Source organism: Etheostoma spectabile, chromosome 5, assembly GCF_008692095.1.
Source record: "Etheostoma spectabile isolate EspeVRDwgs_2016 chromosome 5, UIUC_Espe_1.0, whole genome shotgun sequence".
NCBI classification, from domain to species: domain Eukaryota; kingdom Metazoa; phylum Chordata; class Actinopteri; order Perciformes; family Percidae; genus Etheostoma; species Etheostoma spectabile.
In genome coordinates this window covers 14,620,328-14,639,520 of record NC_045737.1, presented here as the reverse complement: position 1 = coordinate 14,639,520, position 19,193 = coordinate 14,620,328, and the positions used below count along the sequence as shown (strand labels likewise).

The 19,193-nt window shown below is 40.9% G+C and overlaps 2 protein-coding genes across 5 annotated transcripts in view; both read left to right on the top strand.

Moving 5' to 3' along the window:
• Nucleotides 1-19,193, top strand: part of rasgef1ba (RasGEF domain family, member 1Ba) — a 119,631-nt gene that overhangs the window by 77,134 nt on the left and 23,304 nt on the right. For 2 of the 3 annotated variants that reach the window (XM_032517187.1, XM_032517186.1), the window contains exon 4: nucleotides 18,919-19,101. In XM_032517187.1, coding sequence (XP_032373078.1) covers nucleotides 18,919-19,101 — 183 coding nt within the window. Of the gene's footprint in view, nucleotides 1-10,907; nucleotides 11,220-18,918; nucleotides 19,102-19,193 lie in introns of those variants that run through there. The other variant, XM_032517188.1, reaches the window with a different exon arrangement.
• Nucleotides 1,808-6,844, top strand: LOC116690321 (uncharacterized). 2 transcript variants are annotated; one of them, XR_004332229.1, is made up of 4 exons: nucleotides 1,808-1,932; nucleotides 3,442-4,080; nucleotides 4,212-4,789; nucleotides 5,846-6,844. XR_004332229.1 is itself a non-coding variant. In XM_032517202.1 (3 exons), exons 1-3 carry the CDS (start codon nucleotides 1,884-1,886, stop codon nucleotides 4,715-4,717), a joined length of 1,194 nt encoding a protein of 397 aa, XP_032373093.1. In that variant the 5' UTR covers nucleotides 1,808-1,883; the 3' UTR covers nucleotides 4,718-5,798. The 2 variants fall into 2 exon arrangements, 1 of the variants encoding a protein (XP_032373093.1); XM_032517202.1 differs by lacking the exon at nucleotides 5,846-6,844 and having other exon boundaries at nucleotides 4,212-5,798.

The window sequence follows — 19,193 nt, the reverse complement described above, 5'->3', positions numbered from 1 at the left end:
CCACACACATACACACACACCCACTAATTGCTGTGTTTGTGGATGAAAGACTGAAATAGTGAAATAGCAGACAGCAGACATACAGAGAATGCACAAGACGGCCTATTAGCACCTCACAGCTTCTTTAGGAGCTATTTCCTCTAAATGGTTCCCTCTTATTATTTAAAGTTGAGGTGAATTTGTGGCCTCTTGGGACGTGTTCACACTTGGCAGTTAAAATGCATCTGGATTGCATGTGGACAGCTTTAAATACAAGTGTACCTGTGCCCAATATGCACTGAGGTTAGATTTGCAATATGAGTGCTTAATTCATGTTCTGTGGTTTTCAGGGATTTGGATTTGAAATCATATAGTTACTTGTTAGGTGAGGCGAAGATGGCTTCGTCAACTTGGTCAACTGTTACTTGCTCATTATATCCTACTTTATCCTTGTTATCTTCCTCACATGCTGTCTTGGTGTGTAGTTCTCTCAATAAAGTTCTAGTTCAGGGAACATAGCATTTGTTAAACAAAATTAATGCTTTTGCGTAGTGTACAGCAAAGTATTCTCCTCCTATTAAATAAAAAATGTTCGGTCCACCTTCACTTTCACCTTTCAATATCGGTTCAGCTTGTCTGGAACCTTGTACCAAAAAAAGTACCAGGTACCATCCACAACTTTTGCTAATGGAAAACCAAAAAAGAGAAGGTCAAGTAGAGTTGTGTGGGTATCACAAATAGCACTGTGTAAAAATACTAAAAGGGCCAATATACTGCACACCACTTATACTATGATTGTAAGGTCAACCGTAGACCCACAGTGTTTACATTACAAAGGAATGTGTACTTGCTTGTATTGGATTGTCCTATGCATTGTGTTGCCTGACGCACAACGTGGGACTGTGTTGTGCCAAAGGTTGGACTGGGTTAAAGTGTTGCTTAACAATACTGCATTAGTTTTTCTGTGTTTGGACCCAATTGTGCCAACTGCTGTCTCTTTGAAATGAATGAGATGGCTGCATTTATTCATGCGTTGCTATTTCCTGTGTGAAAAGATAAGATAATGGAAAAATTGAATTTTGACTTCTAATGCATTTGACAAATTCTGCATATGTACGTACATTAACCTAAACTGCCCAAACAGAAACAGATTTACATTTCTTTAAAATCCAAAGATATTAGTATACTTTTCCTTTTGCACCATCTTCCATTATGACTCTAGGGATACTACATGTAAGAGATACTACATCTATTATGTTCATTATGTATCAACTCTTATCATAAGCTGTTTGTGAAATGTATCACATACTTGCCACAAAAAACTACCACAACTTTATCAGTTGTTACACATTGTATCAACAAAAAACAATGGTGCACTTGTCTAATTAAATATTGTGTATATATACTATACACTGTACCATACTGCATATTACAAAAAGAATGAATATGTGATGTTAAACTCATAGTATCCTCCAACATGAAACTTTAGTGACCCCAGAGGAAATATACATAACTATATGATTTGTACTGATAAATATAGGACAGATGGGAACGTTGCAGATTTAGGGCCATACATAATTTAAGAATATGTAAAACATTTGCAGTACAATATGTAAATGAGTATTATGGGGAAATTTTTGCTTACAGCATTATTTGGATTTTGTATATGCAGGATATATAGACACGCAATCAATTGGTGCATAATACAATTTATATATATCTCAATAATAATTTATTGATTTGTCTTGTTTGTTATAATTGTTACAATACATTTTTTTTTAATTTTCTGCATCAATCACGACTCTGCAACACGTCAGTCGACGTCACGCGCTGAACTCCACGTCACCCGGAAGAGAGGAGTGTCGGAGTGTGAGGATTGTTTACATTTTCTGTAGCCCGTGAAAATGAATCCACCGATGATCAACTCGACCAGCTCTGTTTCAACGACCAAAAGTAAGAATTATTTAAGCAGTCGACATGTTTTGTTTGTTGTGCAACAGCCAGCAGAGAGTCAAAATTAGACAAGCATTCATGTAGCCATATTAGCTAGGTAGCTAACTGTTAGCTGCTAACCTAAGCTAGCTGTGTTTATTACAGTGGGCAGAACTAGCTTTCTAGTTTGATTTACTCCTTTTATTAAGCTGTTGAACCATTCGTTGGTAGTTGTCCTGCTCGCCGTCTGTGTTATAAGGCTAGTATTATTCTGCATGTGTCTTAAGTAGCGTGCTGGCTAACTCTCAACTGTAGCTGTGTCGGACAACAGCTTGCTATCTGGCTAATTAGCAAGCATAGCTAAGTAATGTAAGGATATGTTCTTTGCTAAAGATGGACACGGATTTAGATATCTAACACAACCGGGTTAATATCACTATCCATGACTATGTCATGTTATTGAAGCCAGTTAATACATTTGTATATACGTTAAGAACTTTACTTCAGCAATACATGTCATGCACACTGTGTTATGAAAGCAATTCAATATCTTAGTTAGCGTTTAATGAATTGGATATTTAGCTAGGTGTTATAAGGATACTAAAAAAACTTCCACTCTACTGCTAAAACTAAGCTGCCAGGTATGTCACCCGGTCTTTACCTAAACCGATTTAGCAGATTATTTTCATTTTATTTGATATTTAATGTTTTTTTTCATTTCTTTCTAGTGAGATTAGTAAAACGCTAATGTGCAGTATTGGGAACGTAAAGTGTCAATAAAAAGTTTCCAGAGTAAGGCCAAGCAAAATAACAATTACTGTCATTAAACACAGGTACAGTTACGTTTTGTGTCGCCTCTCTCGATGTACTTAAAATATAACAAATGAGTAAAAGAAGTACCAGAAAGGGAAAAAAATAACAGCAGTTATGACAGCTTAATGTTTAAAAAGCAACGCCTCTGCAAGTACACCTTGACTATGACTGAGTCATAGTTTAATTTTCTGGTTATTTCACTAAATTTAAGATCACATATCCTAGTTAAAGATATAGAGAATATTGCCTGATGGTTGAATATGCTGTGGAGGCAACCTTTTCTACAGTTCAAACTATGATCTACTCTCAGTTATCAGTGTATTAGCTAAAACCAATGCCATTTTAGAGAGGTGTTTTAGTATGGCATCATACTGGGAGGTGTTTCTGATACTTTTCACCCCTTTGCGTTAAATATTTAGAAAGTCACAACTCTCAGTATATTACAATATAGTTCAACAGCACCACAAACTGCAGCCTACAAAATGGCCATACAGTTAAATCAACACTTCTCTTTGACAAAATCTAAACATGGAAATAACTGTCTTGAAGGTAGCATTTATTGCAGGGCTGTTTGAGTTTGTGCAAAACTGAGTGTAGTTTGAGCCTAACTGGAATGAATTGGATTCAATTTGGGGTTTGGAGTCAATATCTACCTCATACCCATAACATCATGTGTGATGTTTTTTACTGTATTCAGCTGTGTTCTTGTACGTACAGGGAAACGAGAAGCTGAGCGCTCAATTAACTGGACAGTGGAGGAAACTCAGGTGCTGCTGTGCGCCTGGAGTGACGAGCGCATCCAGAAGAGTTTGGCAGAAAACCTTCGCAACCGACATGTCTTCAAACACCTCTCAGCCCGCATGAGTGAAATGGGTTTCTCTCGGAGTCCACACCAGTGCCGTCTTCGGGTCAAAACTCTGAAGGCTAACTATGGGAGAGCCAAGCTACAGAGGAGCATTGGCAGCTCACAGCCTTGCACTTTTAAATATTTTGCGGAGATGGATGCTGTTTTGGGTCGGAGGTCAGCGGGAGGGGAAGGGGGGCCCTATTTTGTTTCTCCAGAACAGGCGGCAGAAATTCACCTTGAATCCCTTGACAAGACAGGAAGTATCCAGCCAGATTTAAATTCTAATACAGAGATTAGTGGACACAATTTTGGTTCTTTGGGGAGGACAGGAAGACAAAGTTTGAGCTCTTTAGAGGAAAGAGGAGGCCTTCAGTCTTGGCAGCTCGACTCTGAAGTTAAGTTGGAGGACAGAGAAGATTCAACAGATGAGTTTGAGTTCAGCGATACAGGGTTCCCACAGCGACACCATGAAGTTTATCTGCAATCGTCCATCCATCGTGAAATGAGTGGTATGTAAGAACCATTGTCATTTAAGAGGTGCAGCAGTTTTTTCTGTGCATATATAACGTTTCTTAGGCTTAAAGATATTCCTGTCATCAGTAACAATCATACCCATACTGTTTCATATCCTGTGTCATAGGTACTCTAGTGGAAAACAGCGTGAGCACTCCTTCCCCACATGTAGTACCACCTCCACCGGCTCCTCCCCCTCCCCCTCCTACGCAATCCACTGCCTCTCCTCTCCCTGCACCCCCAGATCCAAGCTCCAACACCCTCCTCACTTCTGGTCACCATCACACCGAGTCCTCCTGCCTGGAACCCGCCCTCAAGCACCTGACGGAGTGTTTCCAGCAACTGGTGTCTGAGACAAGGGGGCTACTGGTGCAGCTGGAGAACCAACGGCAGGAGCAGGCTCGCTGGCATCAGGACCTCCTGGCCCAGTGGCTGCAGAGGGAGGAGCGCCGGCAGAGAGAGGCGGCTGAGAGGGACGAGAGGAGGGAGAAAGCTCGCATGGAGCATGACATCAGAGTCCTGGAGCTCCTCACCAGTCTAGCCAGAGAACACAGTTGTAAATGTGGAGGCAGCCAGACTGTAGCGGAGGCACCAACTGGTCCCAATCACACCATGAACAAAGGCAGAAATTAGTATGCACTCACACAAAGGATCTCTATTTACAGGGAATGGTATTCAACCTCAGGTGGAACCAAATAAAGGAACTGATAATTAGGGCTGCACAATATTTTGTTTCATCGTCTACATCGCGATGTGTGCATGTGCAATAGTCACATTGCAGGACGTTGCGATGTTGACAATACAGCTTTTTTGCTGCTTAATAAAAAAGTAAACTTTCATCGTTCTCCTTTTACATGATTGTTACCAGCCGACCCTTCCCCTTTAAAACAGGTCGCCACGTGGGCAACGTGTGAATGTGACGTAACGTTAGTCCGACGGGGTTCATTGTTATGGGAAGGGAGGCCCTCCATGTGTAGAAAAGTACTGCAGGCAGCAGCTGCCGCTGACACAGTGATGCACATGCTTTTCCATGGGTAGTGAAGCTACAGTAGTCCATTTTTTATGTTTGCTACAGAGACAAACTAAATTACCTGGATATTGCAACATAATTACGACATTTTCAGCCAGGCTAAAGCTAATAAAGTTAGCATAAAGAAACAATGGGTCTGTCCCAAGTAACGTTACGGTTCGGAGCCGCAGCGCTGGAAATGTAATACTATTCTACAACAGCAGTCTGTGTATGATGTAATGTATTTGACACTGATTTAAGTGTTCTTGGATGCACCGTTTGTTACTAGTGAGACATTAAGGCTCTGCATGCACAGCAAACCACCAATCATAATCCGTATTGATCAATTTATCGAACAAGCAAAGCAGGCCCCGCTAGTCGACCGCAACCTGAAAGTTAGTGCATGCATGTTGCTTCCTCTATCATTCACTTTAGCCTGGATCGATAGTATATATGAATACAAGGGTGTCATGTCAGTCAGTGTATTTTTCCCTATTCAAAATCTCTTCAGAAAAGTAGTCACAGCGCTTTACTTGCTTTAGTGTTTGTAAAGCATTAAAGTTTAACAAAAAATGGTTTACATAAGAAAAGTTACTTTTTTTATTTTCTATGTAGATGCACTCCAAAAGCCGAGAATTATTCTTTTTTTCCAAATAAAGCTATTTATGTCATCTTGTAAAAATTAGGCTTTTTTCATATCGCAGGAAAAATATCGCAACTTCAGTTTTTTTCCCAATATTGTGCAGCCCTATTGATAATGCAAACAGACACCTTCAGGACGGCTTAGTTTAGGCCTCAACCCTGAGTCATATCCATTCAGGGAAAACCCCTCAATATCCAAGAGTCTATGAATATAAAAACATCATTGTTGACTGACAACCTGCTGTGCTCAGAAAGCTTAGAAGATGAAACTATAGTTGAAGTGTGAAGAAGAATTTGTTCTCATATGAGAGGGTTTAAGGTGTCAGTTCATTGCACCAGATGTAATGGAACATTTTAATGCATATTCCTTTTTTTATTAAAATCATAATTTGAACCTGTTTTCAACTGAAATCTGTTTGTCAACAGGATAGCCGTTTTGTACTAATGGGAAAAGTCTTTATCTGTGTTGATGGTTGGCAGTATTGACACGTCACAACAACGCAAGTGACAACTTTATCGCTTCCCTATTTCACTGGACTAAAAACTCACTAACACCCACTAACATCTGGCTTTTGTCTTTCCTGGGAAAGGTTACTATCAGTATTCATTCCCGGGACAAATGACTCTGCAGTAGTCACAGGTATTAGCAGTGATGGGAACATGACACGCGGATGGACATGCTAATTTCACCCCTTTCTTGCGGCAATGCTGTGCTATCTCAGCCACAAATTCCATTTGTCTCCTACAACTGAGCAATAATACAAGTGAACAGTATGCGGGACAATTCCTATGAGACAAAAATGATGTCCTAGCTATAAATTTGGCAGGTATCATTGGGGCTTTTTTGCTTTTAGTATAACCTTTGGTCATTTGTTACAGTTGACTTTCCTTGCAGCCTAAAATTGACCACCAACAACTTTAGTCTGTGTACAGTAGAATCAGTCTAAATTTAGGGGATTTAACTCATTTCATGCTTTGTTTCTGAAATGTTTTCCAAACTTCTTAATCTAGACCTGATATTAAAGTCTAAAGGAGAATTCCGGTCAATTCCCACAGGTAGCTCTGTTGTTTGTACATTTGAAGTGCTGTCATTAGAGAGAAAAATGAAAACAATCGGTGCTGCCTACATCGTGTTATCCTCCTACTAGAGTTAGCACCCAACAGACTTAAACTGGGCAAGTTTTAAGTATGTTTTTAGCCTCTAAACATGTTCAAAATGTCATTAAAAGTGCCTACCCATGTGCAATGAAAGTTGTGCTAATTCAGCCCTGTTTAGTTCCGGTGTTGCTACTGCAAGGAGTGCTTCGGACCATCTACAAACTACTAGATTTACATGAGGAATGTATTCCTGTTACATAAAGAAAGCATACTGACACGTGAAATATAACCATATCACGGAGAGTTTTTATATCACAGTTCTGGCGTTAATGGGGTGTACTAAAACATAAATATCCTGACTATAAGAATTATTTATTGCATTGCCATCAGTGCAGTTGTGATTAGAAAATCTGCCATTTAACCAGAAAGTTTAATTCCCTCAACGGCAAAGAAGTGTGTATCATTACTCAGGTAGTTTGACCAAGTGTCCATGAGCAAGACACTGAACTGTGACCTGGCTGCTGCAGGGGTGGCACCAATGGGAAACATTACTGTAAAGTTATGATGCCTATCTTCACTGCTCGGTTGAAGCTATATGGGGAATGTAGCACAAACATAAAGTCAGGGTTTATTTATTTCCCTGCAGGAAGATTTCAAATCCAGCACATCAGCCTGGATGTCACGCTTGCACAAGAGACCTTTAGCACAGTTCTGACACTCCAGTCAGGCTCTTTCTCCCAAGAGTAAACATCTGATGTCTTCAGTCACACAGCATGTGAATGAAGCTGTGGAAATAATGCACCTTTATTGTACAGTGACTGTACTGTCACTGTTCTAGTAAAGCTCTAACACATAGTGCCCTTTTCTGTGATGGGAGTTTTTTCTTCCTGCAACGCATTGATTTACACTCCTATTTATATTTATTAAAGCTCTAGGCTGTAGCTGCCCCATGCTGATTGTTACCTGAATAGACAAACTGGTGCTCTTTTACTCTGCCATTCAACACAAGCTGCCCTGAAGATACCGAGTGTGAACGAGTGGAAATGCCCCACTTCCTTTAGCTTTTGAAATGCTGACACAAGATCGTAATCAACACTGGTCAGGCTGGTATTCTGTTATATGGTCTGAATCCAGTAACAGGAATACTTAAAGGGTATGCTTTTCTTATTGTCAACACAACCCCTGAAAAGACCAAAACCAACAATGAATATATCTAACTAGTCTTACCTGAGTATTCAAAGCCTGCTTTATCTTCTTCATCTCTGCCATAGAGCCCCATTGTTGTCCAAAAAATATTAAAAACACAAGCCACATATACGCACAGATCTAGGTTATGTTGACTCAATCCCACATACACTGTTCCGCTACTTCTAATGCTCACTAGAGCCCCAGATGTGGATTAATCCACCGCTGAAAATAGTCCCCAACTAAATGCTGTATTTCCTCCAGTTTGATTATTGCATGTTAAAATTTACAATTCATTTTTCAGATTTATGTCTTCTGTATTAAGTATGAACACATGCTTTGGGCTGAGAGCAATAGACAGATTAGGGAAATCCAAGTATTGAGATACGGTCTAACACAATGCTGGTTTAAGATCTTTTCATGGGAGTAGTTGAAATTGACAATAAGAAAAAGAAAGAATAAGGCCTGTCTTTTCTTGCAACTGCTCTTCTTAATATGGTTGTTTTTCATGCTATTAATTTGGGAATTGAAAACTGCTCCTCTGTCACATTCAGAGGATGTCGGTTCTTGTAGTAAATAAAAAAAACAATAACCTAAACTGAAAGATATTTGGTTAAAGGGCCTTTCCAAATACACACAAGTATACTGTTTGTTGATTATCTTTATCATACATTAAGTTGAATGCCCAACATTTCTGGTTCAGGCCTGACCATTGTGTGTGTAGTGTCAGCCAGCATATAGTGTGTTTGTGTCCAACACGTTGACTGCAATCCTGATGTTTGTGGTCAAACTCTGGGCATTTAAGCGAGAGAAAAGATGGATTAGTGCCTATATGTAAATCTTCGGTAATTCCAGATTACGTAATACGTCTGGATGTTGACGAGATTTGGGATGACTTGCTGTTATTTTACCGTGGATAATTACTCCGCTTCGGAAATGAGGAGGAAGTCAACCATGCACAAACAATTCTACGGCCAAACAAACATCTCTACTAGTATGTAGTCTTACTGTTCAGATTAACAACTACAGAACTGTGGAACTGAACTAGGGAAACATTCTGTAGCCTCGTTTAGGTTTCTGTTTTCACTAAATATAAGCTTTTGTGTTACATATATTTTCCACGTTAAGTCACTGAGCAACTTCTAGGGTTTTTTTCTCTTAAATTTTTCCTCTTTACAGGTTGCCATTGTAGATGTGAATTAATTCTTATTTGACCTCACTGAATAAATGAAAGCTAAATAAATTAAATCGACTGAACTAATAATTACACAGTGGCCCTCTTCACTCAGCAGATGTGACACGGAGACATTGCTAAGATTAGGGTTTGCCAGAGAACACTGCATCAAATGATTTAATACATTTTAAATCATCGTCATCATTGTGCATTGAGTGTTTATTTCCAATGATTTAGTCCCATTCTGGTCTTTCATACAATGTGAACCAACGTTTTTTAAGGCCCTACAAAAGGCAGATTTCTTTTTTTTAACAGTTGTCACCTTGCATTATTTGGACAAACGATGAACATCACTGTTGGTTTGAAGAACTAAACGGGTCGTTTTGTTGTTGTGGGGACAAAGAAAGAGACTCAGCAGTTTGGTTTGTTTCTTTCGGTGGTCTTTGTACTAGGGAACTGGCAGGGTAAAGTCTGTTTAATGCCCGGTCTAACCGATTCAGACATTCTTACGTACAGCTTCTCCGGGTAATGTCTTGATAAGTTTAGGTTTGCAGTGCATACATGAAAGGGACTCTACTGACTTTGTTGAAAATGTCATTTCCCCTTGTGGGATGACTAAAGTATGTCTTCTTCTTGATCCCCTGACATTTGCTCTAGCGCCACCATAACATTGACTTTTGTGTTAATTAGTGAAATATATTAAGCGCTCAGATATTTTCTTATATTTGGTACAGACAGTAGCAGTAAGGGCGGCAGTAACTCAGCCCCATGGGAGTTGGGTTGGGAACCGGAGGGTCGCAAGTTCAAGTCCCCATACGGACCAAATTATGGTGGTGGACAGGTAGCTGGAGAGGTGCCAGTTCATCTCTTGGGTATTGCCAAGGTGCTCTTGAGCAAGGGACTGACCCCCCAACTGCGTGGGGTGCATTTCCATGGGCGGCTCCCTCACTCTGACATCTCTCCATTTAGTGCATGTATAGGTACTGAGCGTAGGCCTGTGTGTAATAACAACAGAGTGAAAACACTGTAATTTCCCCTTGCGGGAATAATAAAGTATACATTATTATTATTATTGTTATTCTGTCTCCCTCAGAATGAATTGTAATAACTATGGGGAGCCTCTGACTTTCCATCCAGAGCTATCATCATGCCAACATTTGACTTTGTCCAGTAGTTTGATTTATGAACAACCTGCAAACAAATAACTAATTTGTTTAGACTTAATTTAGACCTAAGTTTGTATGCTAACACGCTAAACTAAGAGGGTGAATTTGGTAAACAAAACAAGCCAACCTGTAGACTCTGTCTTGTTATAATTTCAAGATGAGAATTTTTTTTAATTTTTTTCTAAATATTTCACATTTTATTATAAATCATTGTGTGCTTTAAATTAAAAATACAGACAAAAAACAATGTGAAAGAATACAACAAAACAGCCCACCTAAAGAGATAAAACAACCCTACACACTTACACACAGACAGAAACTGATCTTAAACCTGAGAATATATGGAGGTTTTCAATATGAGTGTCATGCTGTGTTTCAATTTCTCCTTTTGGATTTAGGTGCTTTGGAAACACAGATGGAAGGGACGTCAGAGTGAGAGTGAAAGAGTGAGAATTGATAGAGAAGGAGAAATGAAAGCGGGGGGGTGGAAGGAGTTCTCTCCTCTGATTGGCTGTTGCCTCTCCCTCACAATAAAGTCCTGAGGCTGCTCGCGGCTTCAGAGCTCACAGACACAAGAGAAGGCGGCGCAGCAACACAGCCGGAGCTGTCATTCATTCATGCGGATTCTGCTTCTCCAAAAAAAAAAACACTGCTCTGAAACCGAGAATACACATTTTTCTTACCTGCATTTATACCTGAATAATGCAGCAGTGAGTGACTGGATCCGGGAGGGTCTGCTGGGTTTCACCGCTTCGGCTTGTTCGCACGTAAAAGGAGAAAGTCTCGGCTGTTGAAAGACTGTTTCGCACATTTTGGGAAAGGATACGAGGGGGATTCGCACCTGGATTACTGCTTTTTGAGGTGAGCTGTGAGGGTTGATTTAGGAAATAGCCTATTTTGTGTTTAAGGACATATATTTTCTATTGAATGTTATGATGTTTGTGCGCCTTGGAGACGCATTGTGGAGCGTGTCCACAATGCGCGCAGAGGAGAGGGTTGAAAGAGCGCACTTTATTTTCAGCAAAAGAGGCAGCGTTTGTAAACGAGCGTTTAAATCAGCGATAAATGCTCGTTTCCCAACTTAACTGTCTGCACGTATTAAAATATTGCGGCTTCAGTTGGTGTTTAAATGACCCATTTAGTGCGATGTGAGTGCTGGCAGCGCGCTATTATTGACTGTATCCAAATCTGTTTGCTCCAGAATCAAAACAAACGTGAGTAATGATACCCCAAATTAGCTCTGTCTGTCTTTTCATTTCCCCTAAGTGATTCCTGTAATGTACCACAGTAATGGGATTGTTGAAACCAGTGGCTGACTATTTTTAACCCCCAGTACCTTTTTGTTTAAGAGGATTACCCCCCCCCCCCCCCCCCCCCCCCCCCCCCCCCCCCCCCCCCACCCCACCTCTCCTCCTCCTGCAAGACAGTGAGGGATCAGTGAAGTTAATCCCACATCTCTCATGAGTAACCCTGACTTGTTCTCCTTGGCTTTTCCGTGCCACTGTTCTGCAGTACAAGCATGCATTGGGGTTTCCTTAATGTGCTGACAAGTTAAATCTGTTTATTGGTGATTTGGCAGGACTCTGGCTGGCTGACAATGTGAGGGGGCCTCCTCTGGAAACACTTGAATGTCTTATTTTTGCAGTGGATTACATGATTGCTACTGTACTCTGGCGTTGTGTAGAGAGGTTGTGGTGGGCTTTGATTTTGCAAATGCAGACAAATGGATGCTTTGGGGATTAAGTCTTTGAAGTAACAGGAGCCTGATATGTGGTGAAAGCGGTGATGTAATTGTACATACAAAAAGGTGTGAAGACTACAAACCTTTGAGAGTTAAGAAGTGTGCTCCCAGCTATAGTTTAGCCGTGTTTGTATGTATTGCTTAAACCTTGACTGATTTATTGTTCACACAATTTTAATTTGCCAAGTTCTTCTGGAATTGCAGATGTTGTGTGGGGAACTTTTTTGACTAAATTTGCTTGACTTAAAAGCAGGGGCTGGATACACATCGAAATACAGTCTTTAAAATGTGGTCAATCAATGGATTTGTAATGCAGATGTCTAAATGAAAATACACTTTTCAACCAAATTCAGCCCAGCCTATAGATGCATGGGCATCTTTTGACCTGCTAATTTGTCAAATTGCTGCTTACAGAGAAGTCTTTGAGGTCAGGAATTTCCCAGTCCAGACACATCTTAACTAAACTTCAATACACTAAGTTCTTTGTTTACCCTTTGTGGTAGTGTCGCCGCACCTCAAAACACAAATTGAAATTTGGCTGTTTGACATTTCTAGTATCTAATCCCAATCTTTACTTGTTGTCGGAGGGGTATGTTTACATTTCCTGAAGATTCATTAGAAGAATCAGAAGTAAAATCCATAAATATGTTGGGGGGCTCATGTGCTGTCAAGGACTGATGAGCTGCCAGCTGACAGAATCCTATATGGAAGCTGTGACTTTTACCACTTGCTGCCACAGCTGCAAACATTACCCTGTCAACACACTCATTACTGCTGTGGATGTAGTCAAGAAGTTGTGGTTGGAGGAGTGTTAAAAGGTTGAGATGTGTCTGTGGTGAACCCTCTCTATTCTGGTCTGTATCTTTTTGCTTCTCCCTGCTTTTTTCCATGTTCTAGCCCCACGATTTAATCGCAGCCCTCCAAAAAAGGTCACCAAATACTTTTCTGCCTAGTTTAGTTTTAAGTCCCTCTGACCGCACACTAGCTTCAAACAACACTACCAACCAGCCGTCTTTATTTAGACTACTTCCACTATTCCACTGTGGCCTCTTCGTCCTCCTGTGCAGCCACTCCGCTATCTCTCACCCTCATTTCCTCAAGCCATGGATGAGTGAGATTCCTCATGCCTTTAAGGGTTTACATAGTGGAGGGGGGGGGGGGGGGGGGGGGGGGGGGGGGGGGGGGGGCTGTTGATTTACTGTTGGTACCTCAAAGTGTCTCTGTGCCTGCACCACATTCCCCCCATTGATGTAACCCCCTCCTCCAACCCCAACAATAATGATAAATTGAATTTGCTTTTCACAAACTTAAAGCGCTTAATGACGTTAGTGATAAGTGATGTTTTATTACACCGCTGAACTCAGAGCTATACTGCTTTTGACCTCTGTACTTTTGAGTGGTTGCAGGAAAATGGCATCACAGTAAATGTGAGTGTTTGCCTGGTTGTGTGCGTCTCGTGGACCACAGGAAGGATTTTCTGTATGCTCAGGCTTTTTTCTTTACAGCCTCTGAACTGCTGATGGGTGCCCATCACAAGCGGTCGTAAACACTGCGGGCGGAGCGGGAAGAGCCTCCGTCGGCTCTTTGATAGCTTGTAATTTGCGCGAGCGAGGAGACCAGGCTCCATCATTCTCCCTCTGGGGAAGCAGCCCCACCCATGTGTTTGGAGGCAGAATTACCTGAAAGCTTGTGTCACCGATGGCTCTGCAGCTTGGAGGTAGTTTCACGTAAATTATTTGACATGTGCCTGGGGAAGTTTGCTGCTTTTTAAGCTGCTGCCCTTCTTTTAACAGGGCAAAAAGGGAACTATGTTGTCATTTATTTAACCTTTCAGTGAATCATGGCCTGAAACTAAAAATTCATTGTTACCCATATCCTCAACTCCCATTTTACCTCCAAATAGGGCTATTTAATTAATCAGAATTGTATTTGTGATTACAAATTTGTCTCTTAATGTTCACAAAAACAGAGTAGGCTAATGGTGAAAATAATTGATTATTTTGCACATTATATTTTGCAAGTAAACTCTTTTTGTCTTTCAGTTCAAAAAGGAAAAGTATAAAGGGACTTTTACAGTGCAAGATGTTTTCCTTGTTTGATTTGTTTACCCATTACACTATTTAAGTTCATTAAATGTAAGATCTTTCCAATAGATGAGTAATTGTGTTAAATAATGTGTTTAATATTGACCAAAATTATTGTGATTATAATTTGTTTCCATAATCTAGCAGCTACAAAGCATACACCGCTTAATTAGTAATTTTAAACTGTAATTTCTAAACTGCCTGTTTCAGATGAGTGTCATACTAACCCCCCCTCAAGTCCCAGTCTTTCAAGACTACCACTAAAACATACCTGAATCATTGGAGAGATTCAGTGCCATGTGATAATCAGCGGTTTAGTCTTTAGCCAATAAAATGAGGGAACAGTCTGTGCATGGGTGTAAAAATAGGCCAGGGTTTGCATATTTAAAGAAAACCAAAGTGGAAAGATGGTGGCTAAGACAATTCCGACATGTTTCTAATTATTTTTGATGTAAAAAAAGTCTTTAGTTCTAAGAAACTTTAACCCTAAAGCGACTATGTGTATGTCTGTTCATAAGCTTGATGCTTTTTAGCTGAGTACACAAACATATTTTGAGCAGAAACAGACAGAAATTTGAATATTCTCTGTTTTTAAATCCAATTTAAGTCCAAACCAGACTGCTCTTTACACATTGAGACAGATGGCTACACACACACATCCACTTCCACTCAGTCTAAACAACAACCTCCCCCCCCCCCCCCAAAAAAAAAATGGAAGGCAACTGTGCATTCTGTTGTTGTTTACCTTCTACTGCCACCCGCCGCGGCCACGCTAAACCAACAGCAACGTGCTAAGAGTTTGCTTTTGCAGGCCAGAGTCCCCCCCATCCTTCACCAGCACACTACTACTACTACTACACCACACACCACACACACACCACACAACACACACACCCAACACACACACACACACACACACACACACACACACACACACACACACACACACCTGGACAACAACAACACCTGGAGGCCAAATGTAAATCTGTGTCTCAGTTGTTGCTGCTTGTAAGCATCTTGCGCTTAGTTTTTTAGGATGATGGTAAAGGCTGCAGTTGGCATGTGTGAAGAACAGACACTCATGGGTTTAGTGGGGAGATGGTGTTGGTGGTGGTCGTATCCCGCTGCACAAAACCAAACTAATTAGCATTTTTTGTTGAGAATAGGGACCTCTGTTATTGCCAAAAGTGGCCCTAATCTTTGTAAGCAAAGCTTTTGTTTTCATGACCATGTGATGGTAGAGTTCTGCTCTTATATATAATATACTGTATATTATAAGAGACACAAGAGATTAGAGAAGAGGACAAGTGCAACATCTGATGTCATAGTGTCTATCCAAGGTTGTGTTTTTTTGCATCAGAGACTGCTTTTATCTTTAACTGCCCCCTGTAGTATGAGATTAATCCAAATTGATCCCTCTCTATTTGAGAAAGACAAGACATCAGAGAGGGAGAGTGGTGTAACAATACTAAAGATTCCATACAACTTGTTACAATATTAGATTTTATAAAGCTTAGTCTTTGTGTTCTGTGATCTGAGGTTCATTTTAGTTTTGCTGTATGTGTATGTGTGGATTTGATTAGTTTGGTGGATGAAGGTTAGGACTCGACAGATCTGAAACAGCATCAACAAGTTGAAGGTATTTTAGGATTAATCCTAGCCCTCAACTGGCTGATAGAACGGAGGCCACCAATGAAATGCTGAAATAAGGCAGCAACTAGAAGTGCAACTATACAACTTTTTTCTGCCTGTGGAGATTCCCATTGTGGATTACTATAGCAATTATCTTTTATTGTTAGTCCACAAAATGTCAGAAAATAAGTACACATCCTCGTGGCAATTTCCCCCAAGCCCTTGATGTCCTCTTCCAATTCATTTTGTCTGAACAGATGAAAACCCAGTGGGATTAAGTTAATGATGGCATGAGATAGAAAAACACTGCAAGAGAAAAGCAGCAAATCCTGACATTGGAGAAGCTGGAATCTACAAAGATTTACTTTATTAGGTATATAAAAAATAATTGAAATAGTAACATTACTCGAATAAAAGAACAAAACAATGAAGGGAGTGTTAATATTGTCACATTTTCAGTTGATTGGCTAATTGTCTGAGCTCCACATCCAACCAAAACAACCCCCACCTCTATGGTGAGAGAAGCGAGCGTGGGATGAGGGAGTTAGTTGGTGGTAAGGATCCAATCTTAAATAGGATTTCGGCTCCCAATGATCACAAAAACAGAATACTCAAGAAAAACAATTATTTTAGCTCATTATGTTTTGCAAGTAAACTCTTTTTTTTCTCCTGTGTTCTGAATGAAAAGTTTCAATAGGATAAGTGATTAAGGCACATTTCAGTTGTATTTATGTTTTTTTTTACTGTAGATTTGACTTTTTCCACCGTTTTTTTTAAGTTCAATAATTGCAACATCTTTTCCCGAAGTCAACGAGTAAATTATCGTGATTTCAATACTGACCGAAATAATCATGATTATAGTTTTTCCCACAATCGAGCAGCGCTATTTGTGAAACAGTACTGCTAAAAAAGAGCTCAGCACAAAACCTTCAGTGTAGCAGTTTCAAGGGTGTCCCTCCGTCAGACCTCTCCCGGTCTCTCCCTCTCTGCAGGGAAGCCACATGGTGCAGCAGATGCTCAGGCCGCTGTGTTCTGACTCCTCACATTCGCCTTTCTCATGGAAATGTCCATGGTTGTCTGGCTGAATAATAGCGATGGTTTGTGTGCGCACGTGTGCAGTATGGGGCGGCATGTGTGTGTGAAAGTGGAAGGGTGGGTGGTTTGTCTCATATGGGTGAGGGCTTAAAGTGAACTTATGAATAAACGGGTTGTTTAGGTATCTGTTTTGAGCCGTGTGATCCTGCGAAAGAAAACACAAGTGTGTCTTGTGATATATTTTTTTTAAAGGTTAAGCTCAAGACTTCTGTTTTAGACCATTGAATGCTGCGAAATAATACCTGTTAATTCCATCTCCGGTCTGATCAGCTGATGTTTATACCTTTTTTTTTTTTTTTTTTATTTCCTTTTTTGTCTCTAGCTTATCTAAGTTTCCTCTGCAAACCAAAATTACATCACAGGACAGTGAAGCTCAGAATGTGTTTGAGCTCCGTGTGGCAGTGTGTGGCCAGGTGCAGTTCATACCTCCTGGCATCCCCAGGCGTATCCGTCCTTGGCACCACCGCAGTGCATCACCTTAAAAGCTTCCTGACTCGGCAGGCAGCCACGGGGCAGCATATTGTCAAAAGGTGGGGGTGGAGGGTTGTGATGGTGTGTGGGGGTGGGGTTGTTGCACCACCCCCCCGTGTGAAAAGACCCTTTGTGTTTCCCCAACCATAAGTCTGCCTGGCATGGGATTGAGCCGAAGTGCCAGGTTCAGAGGTCAAGAGGCTGGCAGGGGAAGTGTGTGTGTGTGTGTGTTGGTGTGTGTGTTGTTTGGTGTGTGTGTGTTGGTGTGTGTGTGGTGTGTGTGTGTGTGGTGTGTGTGTGTGTTGGGTGTGTGTTGTGTGTGTGTGTGTGTGTGTGTGTGTGTTTGTTCTATCTTCGTGAGGACCAGTTTGAGTTTAGACCTCAGAGTGATTTTACATTATGATGGTCCTCAGTTCTTTGAAGGCACGTTTGATAACCTAATGCTTTGTGCATAACTTCCACATAGCTTTGAACAATATCTGGTGGGGATTTACTTTTATATAATTATATAATCTATAATTGTTGGGACATTTATATTATAATGTTTTGTTCAGTGTTAGTAGACATTGGCACCCTAGCCAGGACTGCACATGGTTTCCTCCACTTGTCATGCTACACACACAACGCACACACACACACACACACACACACACACACACACACACACACACACACACACACACACACACACACCACACACACACAACACACACCCACATCACAACACCCCCACACACAGTGCAATGGAAGTAAACAGGCAAGGTGGTCATACAGTGTGCGTTAAGGGTAAAAAAAGTATCTTCACATGTGGCAGAGCTTCAGTTTGACCCTGAATCTCTCACAAGCTCTTACACGTGTACTTTTGTTTTTATGTCAGCGTGTTTAAGCATATACAGAGAACTTTCTTTATGAGCACTGACATTAAATGAGTCAGAAGACCTATTGAATGAATGAATGGTCTGTAAGATTTCCCAGCAGTGTATCAAATGTGAATCTGAAACCTCCATTGGTCTTGTTTTCTTGAGAATTTGGTTTATTTCCAGCAGTTAAAGGTTGCTGCTCATGAGATGATGCACACTATTAGCCAGCAGTTATAGTTTGGCTCTAATTGGTAATATAGAGCAAGGCACCAATACTGCCAGGGTTAAGGATTCAATTCCCTGAAAAAGCTCAGTGGGGTCAAATCTCAATAAAGCATCTGTGAGCTGTCTAAACTTGTTTTCCGTCGTAACACAGATGACTCATGAACCTCCTGCTTTTTTCCCTCTCTCATGCTTTTTGTGTCTCAACCACAGTTTGCATTTCAACATTTTCAGTCCACCATTTGAACGTCCAAATAAACCAAACCCAAACACAGAAACCTTAAAATGAACAGCAGGGATCTAGAGGAGGAAGGGTGTGTTGACTGTGTGCACGGTTGGGCTGTCTGTGTTTGCGTCTGAGAGCTATTTTGGATTTGTTAGTCTGCGGTGAAATATCGGACAAGAAGTTAAGAGTGTCTACTGACCGTTCCTGTTTGTCCTCTTTCTCTTTGCAGGACAACATGCCTCAGACACCACCGTTCACGGGGCAGCTGAACACCGGCGGCTACAACAAGAACCTGTACCAGACCAAGGAGGAAAGCTACCCCGGCCTCTATTATCATGACAACAACCTGGCGTCTGGGTCCCTGGAGGCCCTCATTCACCACTTGGTGCCAACTGCAGACTATTACCCAGATGTGAGTATTGTTTTTTGTATCACTGGTGGATACTTTTGCCATCTCATCAAAGTAAGGAGGTAAACCCTTTTTTTCTTAATGTTTTGTCTGAG